This window comes from Sycon ciliatum, unplaced genomic scaffold (assembly GCF_964019385.1).
Source record: "Sycon ciliatum unplaced genomic scaffold, ocSycCili1.1 SCAFFOLD_2161, whole genome shotgun sequence".
In the NCBI taxonomy this organism is placed as follows: Eukaryota; Metazoa; Porifera; class Calcarea; order Leucosolenida; family Sycettidae; genus Sycon; species Sycon ciliatum.
Genome location: NW_027044833.1, coordinates 1 through 15000, shown reverse-complemented (window position 1 = coordinate 15000; position 15000 = coordinate 1). Strand labels below are relative to the sequence as shown.

Here is a 15000-nt window from a genome sequence, read left to right as displayed (position 1 = left end):
TGCCGCCTCCGGAACCGTCGGTTGTGGCAAACTTGGCAGTGAAACTTGAATTGTTGGCGTTCAGCCACAGTAGGGCGCTTTGGACAGGTTCCACAACGGTGACGCTTGAGACCCGCAGCCGATTTAAATGAACGCTGACAGTTGGTGCAAGTTACACCAGGAACAACAAGAGGAGCAGGGGCAGGGGCCGGCGGCTGGTCGACATCGCCTAGCCGACACTTATGCACCGCAAAGCCTCCTCTGCTACGTAGCCATCGGTTGCATGTTGGACACTGTACTGATCCAGGCTGCTCCGATACCGGGAGCTGACGGATTGCTGAACACTTGTGCCGGACCATGTCGGAACTACGGCGGAACAGACGGTTGCAGGTTGGGCACTCGATGCTCTTCGGGGCGGGTTCCTTGTCCTCACCTGCTGCTGTCACCACTCCACGCCACTCTCCACGATCGCTTGCCAACTCAAACCAGTTACGCACTCCAGCCACGGATAGGTCCGTGTGAATGGTGTCCTTCCAGCGACGACGAGGTCCACAGAATGGCCGAGACTGAGGGAGACAGGCAAACAGCAACTGCTTCGGTACTCTGGTGTCATCAAGACGAGCCAGGTGCCCAAGCCACTCCAACCGTCTCTGCTGCACCATGCGTGACAATGGTGTGGGATCACCCCACTGTGCTCGCAGTTCCTGTGAAGAGATGCGCTGTTCCCACTGTCGGCCTCGCGATACGCCAAGGATGGAGCGAATGTTGGCATGGTGAAACCGGTCCATTCTATCTAAATCTGCCTTCAACGGCGTCCAGCATTCTGAACCATACAGAACCGTTGACAGTACGCAAACGACATACAGGTGGCGCCTGGTAGGGAGGTTCAGGCTCCGGTCATGTAGGATGCGCCGAAGACCACCAAAGGCCCCTGCACCCTTTGCTAGACGGCTCCGAATGTCCGCTTGCGACCGCGAGTCTGGAGTGATGGTGGAACCAAGATAGGGGAATGAGGTGACTGCTTCAACCCTATCACTGCCAATGACCGAATCAGAGCAACCAGCAGGGCAAACTCCGAAACCTGCAACGAGAAGCTTCACACACACACACACACACACACACACACACACACACACACACACACACACACTAACTCTCTAGGTCTCCCTCTCTCTGTCGCTTTGTGTGTATTTCTCTCTATCTCTAGACTGATATTGATGAGTGTGAAGTGATGCCATGTCAAAACAAAGCGCACTGTACTGATCACATCAACAACTTCACATGCGTGTGTGTTCCTGGTTTCACGGGATCCAACTGTGAAGTAAGTTGCAGTACAGTGAGTGTACTGCACATGGAAATGTGACCGGGACGTTTGTTGTAGTACGTTATTTTGTGTACGTCGTGTGTACGTCATGTTGGTGCATGCGCGTGTTGCTGTGGTGTGAAAAGCAGTCTTCGTCTTGAGTTCGTCATGTCTAGTTGTGTTTCGCAGTCGTCTTGCAATGAACAGTCTTTCAAATGCAGTTATCGTCGTCCCTTTGTATAAGTGTGGAGATGGCACGGGACTGGGAGCAGGTGGAGAAAAGGCACTTACAGCACGTATACTAAAAAACTACCGGTAACTGCTCACCCTATTATCATGCGTATGAACATTTAGAACAAAGCAAGTCCTGTCAAACAAGGACTCGCGACTCTCGGATCAGTTCAAGTTCACTGACGGCACTGCTTTTTTTCCTTTCTGCTTGGTGCTGCTCTAGCTAGGAATGTAAAGCATGAGATCTTATAATTTTGTTCTCTCTGTGATCACTTGTGAATGGCAATGGGCATGTCTTGTTGCGGTGTGGCAATTCCAAGGGCCATAGAAATCAAAGAAAAACATTGATAGAAGTTAATTGTGCTCTTTTGTGCCCAACACTAAAGAGCTTAATACTAAGGAGTCGTAGTAAAGACAAATACTTGTTTTGGCCAATGCGGCCTAAGCCCAACAATCAGTGCCAATGCTGGCTAATTAGAACTGTACTGACAGCCACGTCATCAAGAGGTGCACGCACCAAATCAATCCAATGCACTCCTGCTGAATATTGATTGTACACGCATAAACACACACGCACATGCACACACATACACACACACGCACACACACACACACATACACACACACACACACACACACACACACACACACACGCACACAGACACACACACCGAGCATGCTGGGTGTTTTCTTGCAGGTTATCTACACCATCTGCTCCTTTCTGCACTGTTTGTTGCTGCAGATCAACCTGGACGAATGTCTGACCATGCCATGTGGCAGTGCAGCAACATGCATAGATCAAGAGAATGCATTCACGTGTGTATGCGCAGCAGGATTCACTGGAGAGTACTGCCAAGTAAGGAATGATGTGGCAGTGTGTTAGACATACTCCATGTACAATACTCCATTTTCTAAACTGATTTCGTGTTTCAAATTGATACCTGGGTCTGATGATAGAACGGCGTCAGCGCAGCCTGTATCTGTGGGCAGCTTAGGTGTACAGAAGTGTCGCATGTTACATGTGAAGTGCATTAGGTGTTGTTTATTTGCGGCCTGGCTATCTACTACCCAGTAGTGAATGTATGTTAGACAATGACAATGTCATGTGTGCCTGTGTCACTTGCAGACTGAGACTCAAGTCTGTGCTTTCTCGGAAGGTATTCATATCACGGATGCTGCACAACTGGCTGAGCACATCTCTACATGCCATCAGGTAAGCAGCACAGTAAAACCGGTCAAGGCGACCACCTGTCCAAGATGACCACTGCAACCAGGACCAAGTGATGCTATTTCCAGTCAAATGAACCTGGATACGAAGACCACCTGGTAACGGAGACCACGTTTTGAAGATCCCTTGAACGGTCGTCTTGGACAGGTTTCAAAGTATATTATCTGTTTAGAGCAACTATCACGGACATCGGCCAATACTAGCCAGGTAAAACTGTATTGTAATCATTACAATGGTGACTGAACACAAATGAAGCCTGTCCATGAGGAACCCGAAAATCAACACTAACCCTGTATACACTGGTAGTGTGCTAATCCATGGTGATTGCCATGGTGATTGCCATGGTGATTGCCATGGTGATTGCCATGGTGATTGCTAATCCATGGTGATTGCTAATCCATGGTGATTAGACTGGACAGAGGCACGCTTTGTCTAGCCTTGGCTCTAGCAATACTCTGGGGACAGATGGTCACCTTTCAAAGTTGTACATTTGATGGGTTATATGACATACAGTCATGAAGTAAAAGTGGGGAGGCTTCCTGCAGTTTCATAAACAGTTAAGAGTAGAGGCCACACGCTCTCTTCCATTAAAATGTGAACCTGATGAAGGCAATTTGCCAAAACGTTGTAATACCATTGTGAAATGAGTTGAACTATTGCAGTGTTAAAATGGAAGAGAGCGCGTAAGTTTGCAATTCTCTGATTCTCCGAGCTCATGCCACAGCAGATTTGCTAAAATAGGCCATGCAATGCGTGAAACGCCTTGAGGTTCCGGAGTACGATTTTCGTGCCAAAATCCGTAGAGGCGCTACGGATTTTTTATACGTCGTTTTCGAGCAGTGAAATGTTCCGGAGTACGGAACTTATGTGTTTGCCGTCATTGCCTAGGTTACGATCGCAAACACGTCACATTCCCGCGCTATGCCTTTTTATTTTGAAAATTTGTACCGAAATCAAAACTTCCCGCGGAAAATCCATGTTTCTCGTACCAAATTTGTACGCGAAAAATCTTTCTGCACCCGATGACGCAAAATCTCCATACGAAACATGGTTCGTGTGAAAGCCAGTCCACACGGATTCTCCGTGCCGAAAAATCGTATGGAGCACGCCTGGAAAAAATCCGTAGCGCCCACACGGATTTTGGCACGGAAAATCGTACCCCGGAACCTCTCTATTGAGTACGTTTTGGTGGCGGTCGCTTGTGGATCTTTTGGCCGGAGCATTGATGCGATTCTGGAAAACCATCAGCTTAGACATGCCATTGTCACTTATATTATGCACTTCTTGTCAGAAACACATGATTTTGTGTGATTTCACTGTGACTGATTCAAAGCCCTGCTGATGTGTGCTGACCATTCTGTAGATCATTGGTCCAGTGACAGTGGAGTGTGTGGATCAGGAGAAGTGCTCAATACATGATTTACATGCCTTCGCTAATGCAAGGGTAGGCACAGTTTGCTTGTCGGGACATCAGAATTCTGACTTAGCTATGCGACATTGCTTGCTTCCAAGTGTCTGCACGTTTTCTACAGGGATTCCTGTTGGAAAGACAAAAGGCATTGTGTGCCCCCCTGCTGCAAGGATCAAATAGGATTGTGCAATGCAATTCAGAGAGCCAAAGAACATTTGTTGATTATTTTGCTGTCTTCACAATCTGTACGTGCTTATCACGAGTTAGTAATTGGATTACATCTACGCTCGAGTTCAACTCCTTGACAAGGAAATCAAGCTGTTGTTTCAAATCTTTATTCTCACTTGTTGTTGTTGTTGCTGCTGCTGCTGCTGCTGCTGCTGCTGCTGCTGTTGTTGTTGTTGTTGTTGTTGTTGTTGTTGTTGTTGTTGTTGTTGTTGTTGTCTCCAGGATATAGATTCGCTGGTAGTGAGGAACACTGCTATTAGCAATCTATCTGGCCTCCAAGAACTGGACACATTGAATGAGTTAAATCTTGAAAGAAACCCTCTCCTGATGTCATTGTCTGGTCTCTTTGACCCTACTCTGCCAAGCTGCTCCGTTACCATGCGTTCACTCACTATAAGCGGAAATCCATTGCTCACTGATTTGACTGGTCTAAATGACATTGCCTCAGTCACCAGTAAGTTGCTGTGGTTGGCTACCACCCTTCATTTCACATTCACTTTTCATTGCCAGTCGTTTGATGAGCCAGGACATGTTGAATACAAGACTACAATCAGAACAAGTCTGGTCAACGTTTTCAAAAACAACCTAATTCGGACTGTATGTGCATGTTTTGTGTGTGTGTGTGTGTGTGTGTGTGTGTGTGTGTGTGTGTGTGTGTGTGTGTGTGTGTGCGTGTGTGTGTGTGTGTGTGTGTGTGTGTGTGTTTGTACAGCGGGTCTAGGGTCCTTGCTGTGAATAATGCATGCTCTGTGCCCAAGCTAGGCCGTACCAGGGTGGTCTCTTTTTCCCACTTTTGTCCATGCATGTAGTTATGCATGCACGTTTCTGTGTGCATTCATGGAATGCACGCAAGAGGATATCCACACGTTCCTGCACACATATACCTGTACATGTACATGTGAGCACTTGGTGTGCAGGCAGCACTACGTGTACATGGACACGTATCTGTGTGCACAGTACCAATGCTCCACTATGTTGATCTGCACGCGTCAACCATTACTCATGTACATGTACTGTCATTACATCCTGACTCTGGCTCCTGCAGACCAGCTGCTGCTTCAGGACCTAAATATTACAACGCTGACTGGCCTGGCTTGTCTGAGGACAGCTGGTGGTTTGTCCATCATCAATGCACATTGTCTACACTCTCTACATGGGCTTAACAGCATTGAAACGCTTGGAACATTAGTTCTGCGTGCGAATCCGGTAAGAAAAAGAATTAGAACTGTTCACGAGTGAAGCACTGGCTGCTATTATGCACAGTGTTCCGTGTTCCGCTTCTTGGTTTGGCTCATTGCTCTGTAGAAAATATTCTGGCATAACGGATCATGCAGTGTATGTGTGTGTGCGGTTCATACCTATAACATATTTTCAGGATATTACTATTAGCTGAATCGATGAATGTCCCCCCCCCCCCCCTCCCCAAGATCTTTGTTATGGCCATTGACCTACTACCTTCATTATTGCATGGTGATCACGGTGGCAGAATACATCCTATCATCCTATCATCACTACAGTACTCTCTGGTTCGAGGGAAAGACGTAAATGGGAAAGTCTGAAAAAAAATGACTGTCACCACGGTACCATGACTTGAACCAGGGACCCTCGCTTGTAGCCAGCGATACAGTAGCATGATGATGAAATGCTAGGGTATTCAATGTATACAAAAGAGAAAGACCAAGGAACTACAAGTTACGCTATACTGTCCACTAACACCACCAGCTACTAAACAATCAGCTCATGCGATAACATAATCATTGCACGACACTGACCGACGGTACTGACGTTCTCCAACTAACTGGCTAACAGCTCTAGCACATCTTGGATGCGCACTCCAACAGCCTTCCAACTTGGAAGGTTCTAAGTTATAGAAATAACATAAGGAGTGGAAGGTGAGCGCAACCAAGATAAGGACGAGCTGAAAGTCTCAGCTGTGAAGGACGTTGGCGGATGTTCATGCATGTCGATGACGATACTGGCAAGACCATTGGACAATACGGTCAAACCACGATTCAAACCACGATTCAAGAACGCATCTTTTGAGCCACACAAGTTGTGTGGAATGTTGCTTTGCGTTCTTGAATCGTGGTTTGACCGTATTGTCCAATGGTCTTGCCAGTATCGTCATCGACATGCATGAACATCCGCCAATGTCCTTCACAGCTGAGACCTTCAGCTCGTGCTTATCTTGGTTGCGCTCACCTTCCCCTCCTTATGTTATTTCCATAACGTAGAACCTTCCAAGTTGGAAGGCTGTTGGAGTGCGCATCCAAGATGTGCTAGAGCTGTTAGCCAGTTAGTTGTAGAACGTCAGTACCGTCGGTCAGTGTCGTGCAATGTTATCGCATGAGCTGATTGTTTAGTAACTGGTGATGTTAGTGGACAGTAAAGCGTGACTTGTAGTTCCTTGGTCTTTCTCTTTTGTATAAATTAAACCTTGGCTCTCCATCTGAGTATTCAATGTATGTGTTTGTTTTCTTCTTCTTTTATGCTAGGTTATTCAATGCATGTGTTTCTTTTCTTCTTCGTTTTTTTTCTTGCAAATCTGCCAATGATGATATTCAGGCTCTGGCATCACTTGATGAACTTGAAAGTGTGCACACCATCTCGGATTTCCTCAGTATAACTGCGAATCCCGTCTTGTCTAGTCTGCAAGGACTGCGCAGTCTTGTCCAAACGGGATTTGTGGTTACCATCAGTGATTTTTGTCCAATTGCCCTCGGCTCACTGCCTGTCAATCAGACCTTTGTTGATGCGCGCTTCTTCTGTGACGTAAGTTTTCCCTCACTAGATGTTTGAGCAGGTGGTGAGGGAACGATAATGATAGATTTAAAAATTGTTAGATGTTGATCAGCATTTTAAATGACTGCCGTACTCACGCGATTAGAGGCTTCTCTTGAATAGTGCCCCTGTCTCTGAGAGCCAATTGAAAAAGTACAGCCCTCTCTTGAATAGTGCCCCGTCTCCGGACTTGCATTCAAGCGGGTGTGCAAGTTTGGTGTTTTTTTGCTAATGTTCTTGTCCATGTAATTGCCCTGGTGGATTCGGGATCAAAATTGCAAATCTTCTTGCTGTAACGTTTGGGTTTGTCCCAACGTCAAACACAAGACTCCACTCAACAGCTCCAGACAACGACTGAGGTTTATTTACAAGAAGAAGGAAAGATAAAGATAAACTGTCATGATGCGTATATGTACACATTACGGGAATGCATAGGTAACTGATCCAGGAACGGATCGGGTACATCGATAGACTCATGAGAGTACAGAGTACATAGAACGATAATTATATAGATTGTGTCATCCATTTATGGGTAAGCGAATGGGACCACAACATCTCCCTTTTTATGTTTGAAGAGAAACGCAAAACTCAGAGAATACAGAGTCCTGCACATACAAACAAGAGAGGGCAGAAACACATAATACTGAGCAATGTGTTCACAGGTCGAGTCTCGGCGGCGGCCGGGAAGGACGTGTGGATCGGCGCAAGGCAGGTTGAAACTCTACATCAGCGGATGGAGGTTCAGGTGCACTGGCATTCAACTGCGGCGCCGGTTGCACATCGGGCAGTATCTTGATATGGCGACGGTTACGGCGGTACTCGGTGAGGTCGTCTGTGGCTACGGTATACGAACGCTCATCGGTACGTTCAGTGACAACTGCTTCTGACTCTAGGTCAGGGATCCAAACTCTTGTACCTTGCTCTAGTACTGGCAGTGGCTGTACTCGATGTGCGGCATCATAGCTAGCACTCTGGCGTGTCTTGCTGGCTGCCTCACGTTTCCGTAGTGCTTCGATATCCGGCCAGCCGGGACGGAGCGCTTCCTTCGTAGACGGAAGACGGGTGCAAAGACGGCGACCGAATAGCAGTTCTGCTGGTGAGAACCCGTTCGCTAATGGTGTGGACCGGTAGACGAGAAGGGCATCGTCAAGGTTGTCGTTAGTCTTGAGAAGACGCTTGACGGTTTGTACTGCTCGCTCCGCCTCACCATTGCTCTGCGGATATCTCGGGCTACTCGTACGGTGGCTGACTTTCATCACGGTTGCGAAGGCTGAGAACTCGGCACTGGCGAATTGCGGGCCATTGTCCGATACCAGGACTTCGGGTACACCGTGTATCGCAAACAACTTCAGCAGTTCCTTGATAATTGACTGCGATGTCGTGCTGCGGACCGGAGATGCGTGGATATACCGAGAGAAATAATCCACGACGACGAGGTAGTCATGACCATTGTAGTGGCAGAGGTCTACGCCTACCCTCTCCCATGGCAGAGATGGGAACTCAGTTGGTTGAAGAGGCTCCGGTGGTTGGTAGCGATGCTTGGAGCAGATGGTGCAATTCCGGACATACTCAGCAACTGCCATCGAGATACCTGGCCACCATGCAGACGACTTTGCGCGGGCTTGACACTTAGTGATGCCTTGATGACCATCGTGTAGCTTGGCTAGGGTGCTAGCGCGTTCTGCTACTGGAATCACGATGCGGAATCCATGGTAGAGGAGACCACCATGAGTAGACAGTGAAGCGCGCTCATTGCGATACGGTTCCAAGTCAGCGGGGACTCGAGCTGGCCAGCCGTGGAGTGTGTAGTGCTGTACTTTCTGTAGCGTGACATCATTGGCGGTTGCTTCTACAAGCGCGTGCTCCTTCTCTGGGCTGCAGAGAGAGGCGAGGACTGCCGCTATTGTCGCTTCGGAGTCCCCGTGAAGCTCCGATTCCTTGACGGGTGCTGTAGGCAAGGGGGCTCTGGACAGAGTGTCAGCTACTACCATGTTCTTGCCAGGAACGTACTCGGCCTGCGCGTCGTAGCGCATCAGACGTATCAACAGGCGTTGGCACCGGAGTGGCACACGGTCCAGATCGCGACTGTTTATTAACGGGACCAACGGCTTGTGGTCGGTGTGAACAATGAAACGCGGTCCACCGTACAGATATTGGTGGAAGTGTTCGCAACCCCAGACAGTGGCTAGGAGCTCTTTCTCTATCTGGGCGTAGCGTTTCTCAGCGGCTGATAGTGTGCGCGAGGCATATGCTACCGGCTTCCATTCACCATTCGGGAACTGGAGAAGAGCAGCACCGAGACCGTAGCTGCTGGCGTCAGCAGTCAGCAAAGTGGGTGCTTCCAGGTCATAGTAGCAGAGGCATGGTGCGTCTGCGGCGAGTTGCTTCAGGCGGTTGAAGGCTTCGGTGTGCGCAGCAGTCCACTGCCATGCAGTGTCATTGCAGAGCAGGTCGCGTAACGGCGCAGCAACGGTAGACAGCTCGGGCAGGAACTTAGACAGATAGGTGATCAACCCTAGTGCACGACGGAGTTCGTCGACATCACTAGGCACTGTGAGCTTCTCTATGGCTTCGAGCTTAGCTGGGTCTGGGTTGACACCCTTGTCACTGATCTGGTGGCCCAGGTACTTCAGTGACGTGCGGCGGAAGCGACACTTGTCCGGATTGAGCGTTAGACCGGCGTCTATGAGTCGCTGCTTAACGGCTTCGAGGGCAGCATCGTGTTCACTCATCGTCGCAGCGTACACAATGATGTCGTCAATGAAAACGGCCACATTCGGGATGTCACCGAGGAGCTGCTGGAGACGGCGCTGGAAAATTTCCGGAGCACTGGTGATTCCGAACGGCAGGCGTTCGAACTTGAACCGACCGAACGGGGTGATGAACGTGGTGAACATGGAGGCTTCTTCTGACAGGGGAATTTGCCAGAAACCAGATGCGGTGTCGAGTGTGGAGAAAATGGTTGACCCATTAAGCTTTGCCAGCGTGTCGTCCACAGTAGGCAACGGAAAATGCTCCCGTTTGACACTCGCGTTGAGCTTTTTCAGATCGACACACACTCGGACATTGCCATTCGGCTTCAACACCGGGACCATCGGCGCACACCAGTCTGTCGGCTGTTCCACCTTTGTTATCACCCCCTCAGTTTCCATCCGTTCCAGCTCGCGACGAACTTTGAGGCGGATATGGATGGGCACCCTACGTGCGTTGACGCAGTTGTATGGCTTTGCATCGGGGCGAAGCTCAATCTTCACTGGGTCGCCGAGCATGCAACCAAGGGCAGGGCTAGCAGTTGACACACCAATGTGGCCTTGCTGGACTAGACCCATTCTCTGCGAGGTTTGGCGGCTTAGCAGGTTGACACCACCAGTGGCAATGACCAGGAGTGTGATGGAGTACGAGACACCATGCAGGGTAGCCTCAGTACTGAATTCGCCATCAATGTCAAGCTTCTTGCCATCTGCTCCGGTGACATGAGACTTGGTGGGACTGAGTGCTGGTCGTTCTGGCAGTGTGTGGAAACAGTCACGGGTCAAGATATTCAGGTCTGCGCCTGTGTCGATCTTGAAATTGATGTCCGCGTGACACACACGGAGCTGCACAGTCCAGGGTGCGTCAGCGCTGTTACTTTGAGTCGAGGCTGCTCCCAGAAAGTGTGCTGGGTCTTCGTCATGTCCTGTCGTCGACGCAGCATGTGCAGCGCGTCCAGAACCATTGGAACTGCTACGACAAACTGACGCGAAGTGGCCTGTCTTCTGGCAAGTCAAGCACGTCTTTGACTTCGCTGGGCATTCATCGCGGTTTGCCTTGTGATCCTTTGAAGAACCACACCACAAGCACTTGCGAAAGTTTCCACTTGACGATTGGTACGATTTCTTACTAGACGACTTGCTGGATGCAGGCGAGGAGCGCTGTCCATGGCCTCGAGCGCGACTAGTTATAGCTGCAGCAGCTTGCTTGCCGAGATGCCCGTCCAAGGAAGATTGCTGGGCGACTTCAGCATTCACGGATTCCGTTTTCCGAGCAAGACTCACGGCTGTTTCCAAGTCCAGTGAGGTGTGATCCTCGAGCTGTAGCTTTTTTGAAACTTCTCTGTTCGTCATGTGAGCTACGAGTCGGTCTCGGATTCTCTCATCAGGTTTATCAAATGCGCAGTACTTGGCGGCGGCTCGTAGTCGGCGGACATACGTTTCGACAGTTTCCCCTGGGGACTGCACGCAGTGCTCGAAAAGAGTCCTCTGGTGGATCACGTTCACGCCAGGGCGAAAATACTTGTCGAATGCTGAAAGGACAGGAGCAATTTTCTTCTTGTCCTCCGCCGACAGGTTCAAAGACTCGAAGATCGGGTCGGCCTCGGGACCCATGGAATAAACAAGCGTATCCACCTGGCGTGGCTGGTCTGACTCGTCCAGTTTGGTCAAGGAGCGAAATCTTTCGAACCTGGCTTTCCAGGTTGGCCATGCTTCTGGCGCTGAGAAGTCGAAAGCGCCGGGGAGTGGGAACTTTGCAGAAGACATTTCTGCAATCAAACTTCTGACACCATGTAACGTTTGGGTTTGTCCCAACGTCAAACACAAGACTCCACTCAACAGCTCCAGACAACGACTGAGGTTTATTTACAAGAAGAAGGAAAGATAAAGATAAACTGTCATGATGCGTATATGTACACATTACGGGAATGCATAGGTAACTGATCCAGGAACGGATCGGGTACATCGATAGACTCATGAGAGTACAGAGTACATAGAACGATAATTATATAGATTGTGTCATCCATTTATGGGTAAGCGAATGGGACCACAACACTTGCAGTGTCTGTTAGGTCACGACTCACGATAGTTTATATAGGAAACATTAGACTCTTGTTTGACTTATTTGTATGGTGGATGACGTGAATGTACTAGCATTGAAAAAATATAACCCTCTCTTGAATAGTGCTCCAACTGTGATGAACTGTGTGGTTGGTGTTGGCAGGGGGTTATGAGCAAGGTGTGTGGTTGGTGTTGGAAGGAGGTTGTGAGCAAGGTGTGTGGTTGGTGTAGGCAGGAGGTTGTGAGCAAGGCGTGTGGTTGGTGTTGGCAGGAGGTTGTGAGCAAGGTGTGTGGTTGGTGTAGGCAGGAGGTTGTGGAGACATTTTTGGTGACACCGTGGGGTTTGAGGAGATACTTGTTCTCGTCTCGACACTTGGACACCATTTCCTAGCGCTTTTTGAGGTTGGATGATGATTTTAGTGTGTCGAGGAGTTGGTCATTTTCTCTGGTACATAGGAAACACCTCTTTGTGATGTTGGTGTACGCTCGGGCGCGATCTTTTATCCTCCACTGGACTTCGTACTGGGCATTAGATTTCTTCAGGTTCCAGATGTGGTTGGAGAATTCAGTGCCGCTGGAGTACTTTTCGTATCTGATTGTTGTCATGTGGTTGGCATGGCGTGATTTGAACGGTGGCGCAGACATACCGGTGGTGGGGCCTGACGTTATGGATGCTACATAGATCAGCTCCGTGGTTTGGCGTTCGCTGTTAAGTTGACAGGATGGCTTGTCTCTGCAGTTGCAGGGATTTTCCGGTTTGTTGCTTCGACGGTGGAGAGAAGTATATGCGTAGTAGAGCAGATGGACGTTCTTCTTTACCCATGCAACATCAATGGTCTATGGTACGAGGGCCAGGGAGTAGTTCACTTCGTGATAGTCCTACGCCGTGTAGATTACTACCAAAGTACTTTGTAATTGCCCTTCTAAGAGCTGTGGAGCTTCAGTCTAGATTTAGGCTGTACTGATTCTGTCAAAGAGTAGTTGCAAATTTACAACACGTTACAGAATACTAAGTTGATGTTTTGCCATCCTTCACCCTCAGTCTCACTCACTGTCATTGCCTAAACATTCCACTGATTCTTGTTTTCTTATTGTCTCATTGCAGCTTCCAGCCGAGTCCAATTTCATTCTGAACATTTCCATGCGTGACTCCTGCCAAACAGAAAGCGAAGGATGCTCACGTCCATGAATGCGCCAGCTTCTAACAGTTTCATTCTCCCAATGCTTGCTTCATCTCCAATCTGCTACGCACACCCTACACACCATTTTCAGCCTCCTGGCTGCAAACGTTACTTCTCGTAGGCCTGGTTTGGTCAATGGTCATGCTTCTGCTGGTACAAATATATATTTTCTTTTGCTGGTGATATTCCATGAATTGTAAGAACATGCGCGTGCTACTTCACAAATGCACTGTAACAACAGGCACAACTGTTTCTCTCCCATTCCACAAACATGCAGTTATTTTCACAGCTATGCACTTGCACTAACCACATAGCACCCATAGGCGGTTCCGCTGTACGCTTAGCGCCCATAACTGCACTGCATAAGCGAATCCGCTGATTCACGTTGTATAGTTAGCGCCCGTAAGCGGTTCCTTTGACTCACCCCTGAAATCATTGGCATTTTAACCTCAAGAGGTACGCAAAAGGAAGTACAACAGGGCCATATCGTTGTTACTCTGAGTTTCATGCTAAAATGTCTCATGATTGCTTTTTCCATGAAACTCTAACCAAAGAAACAGAGCACTATTAATTTGTATCCTTCTTTTATCATGCAGTTGCATGAAGTCCACAAACTTCTTACTTATTAGTAGCTAGTTCCTCGAAATTGGGTGATCTCATTTCTCACGGAAGTCCCACTGTACATGGACCATAATGGTGACCCCTGGGCCCTGGTGACATGTAGCGTATTGCCTTTAGATCTAGATCTGCATTTTAATATTCAATGATGATTTGTAACATTGTTCAGTATATCCGAGTGTACATGATTGTACACCTCCCTGTACTCGTACAGCATGACTCCCATGTGGTGAGAAATATACCCGGGATATGACACTTGACAGGTTGGAGTGCCATAATTGCATACGGCATTACTGTAAATATACAAATTTTCGGCAGCTATTTAATTTCGGCTATATTCGGCACCGACCCAAAACGCCTAAATTAAAACGCCGATGAAATTTTTCACAGCATCTGTCGCACTATACCATGCCCGATCTACCCCACGCCGAAAATAAATCGCCGCCGAAATGTCACAAATCGTGAAGTGACTACATTAGGCCTCGTCCTACTATGCGGGATGCATCCCGACCCTGGATCACTCCGGACCTCAAGTGTGCTGTGAAACTGAAGCGAGATTTGTATAGCATTTATAGGAAGTATCCAACCAGTGAAAACTTCATTGCCTTTAAGCGCAAGCGTAACGAAGTGAAGTGTTTGTCACGTACCCTCCATCGTCAGTATGTACAGTCGGTTCATGCCACCCTGTCTTCCCATGATCGCCCTAGTCTCCATCAATTTCTCCGCCATCTCCGTAAGAACTGTAGTCGGGAGCCGATCCGATCAATGACAGCTTCAGACGGCACGGTAGCAACAGATCCCGCAGACATAGCAGACATATTGAACACGCAGTTTACGTCGTTTGGACTTCCTGACGACCCTACGTGGCCTATACCACCACTCACCCCTTCACCCTCAATACCTGCGTCTCTCCTATCATTGTCGACTGGTACAGCCCAAGTGAGGAAATATCTCCGTAATCTGAAAACTGGCAAGTCCCCTGGTCAAGACGGAATTACCAACGAAGTTTGGAGAGCTCTTGCTCCGTCTGTTGCCTATCCTGTGTCAATTATCTTGAATATGTCATTTCGTGAAGGGAAATTCCCAGCCATGTGGAAAACTGCGGTAGTCGTGGCCACCTACAAAAATAGAGGACCACGCACCACCCCCAGCAACTATCGCCCTATCTCATTGCTCTCTACTTTATCAAAAGTGTGCGAACGTGTTGTATATGACATCATTTATGATCA

At 48.5% G+C, this 15000-nt stretch overlaps 1 protein-coding gene across 1 annotated transcript in view; it reads left to right on the top strand.

Annotated features, from left to right (window-relative positions):
• LOC135830644 (protein crumbs homolog 1-like) overlaps nucleotides 1–13967 on the top strand; it is a gene marked incomplete at its 5' end in the record, with an annotated part of 15545 nt that extends 1578 nt beyond the window's left edge. Inside the window, 8 exon segments of the mRNA XM_065342873.1 lie at nucleotides 1187–1300; nucleotides 2256–2369; nucleotides 2640–2726; nucleotides 4105–4185; nucleotides 4603–4834; nucleotides 5426–5586; nucleotides 6946–7152; nucleotides 13078–13967. Coding sequence (XP_065198945.1) covers nucleotides 1211–1300; nucleotides 2256–2369; nucleotides 2640–2726; nucleotides 4105–4185; nucleotides 4603–4834; nucleotides 5426–5586; nucleotides 6946–7152; nucleotides 13078–13161 — 1056 coding nt within the window. The 3' untranslated portion in view covers nucleotides 13162–13967.
• Nucleotides 13968–15000: the final 1033 nt, after the last annotated feature.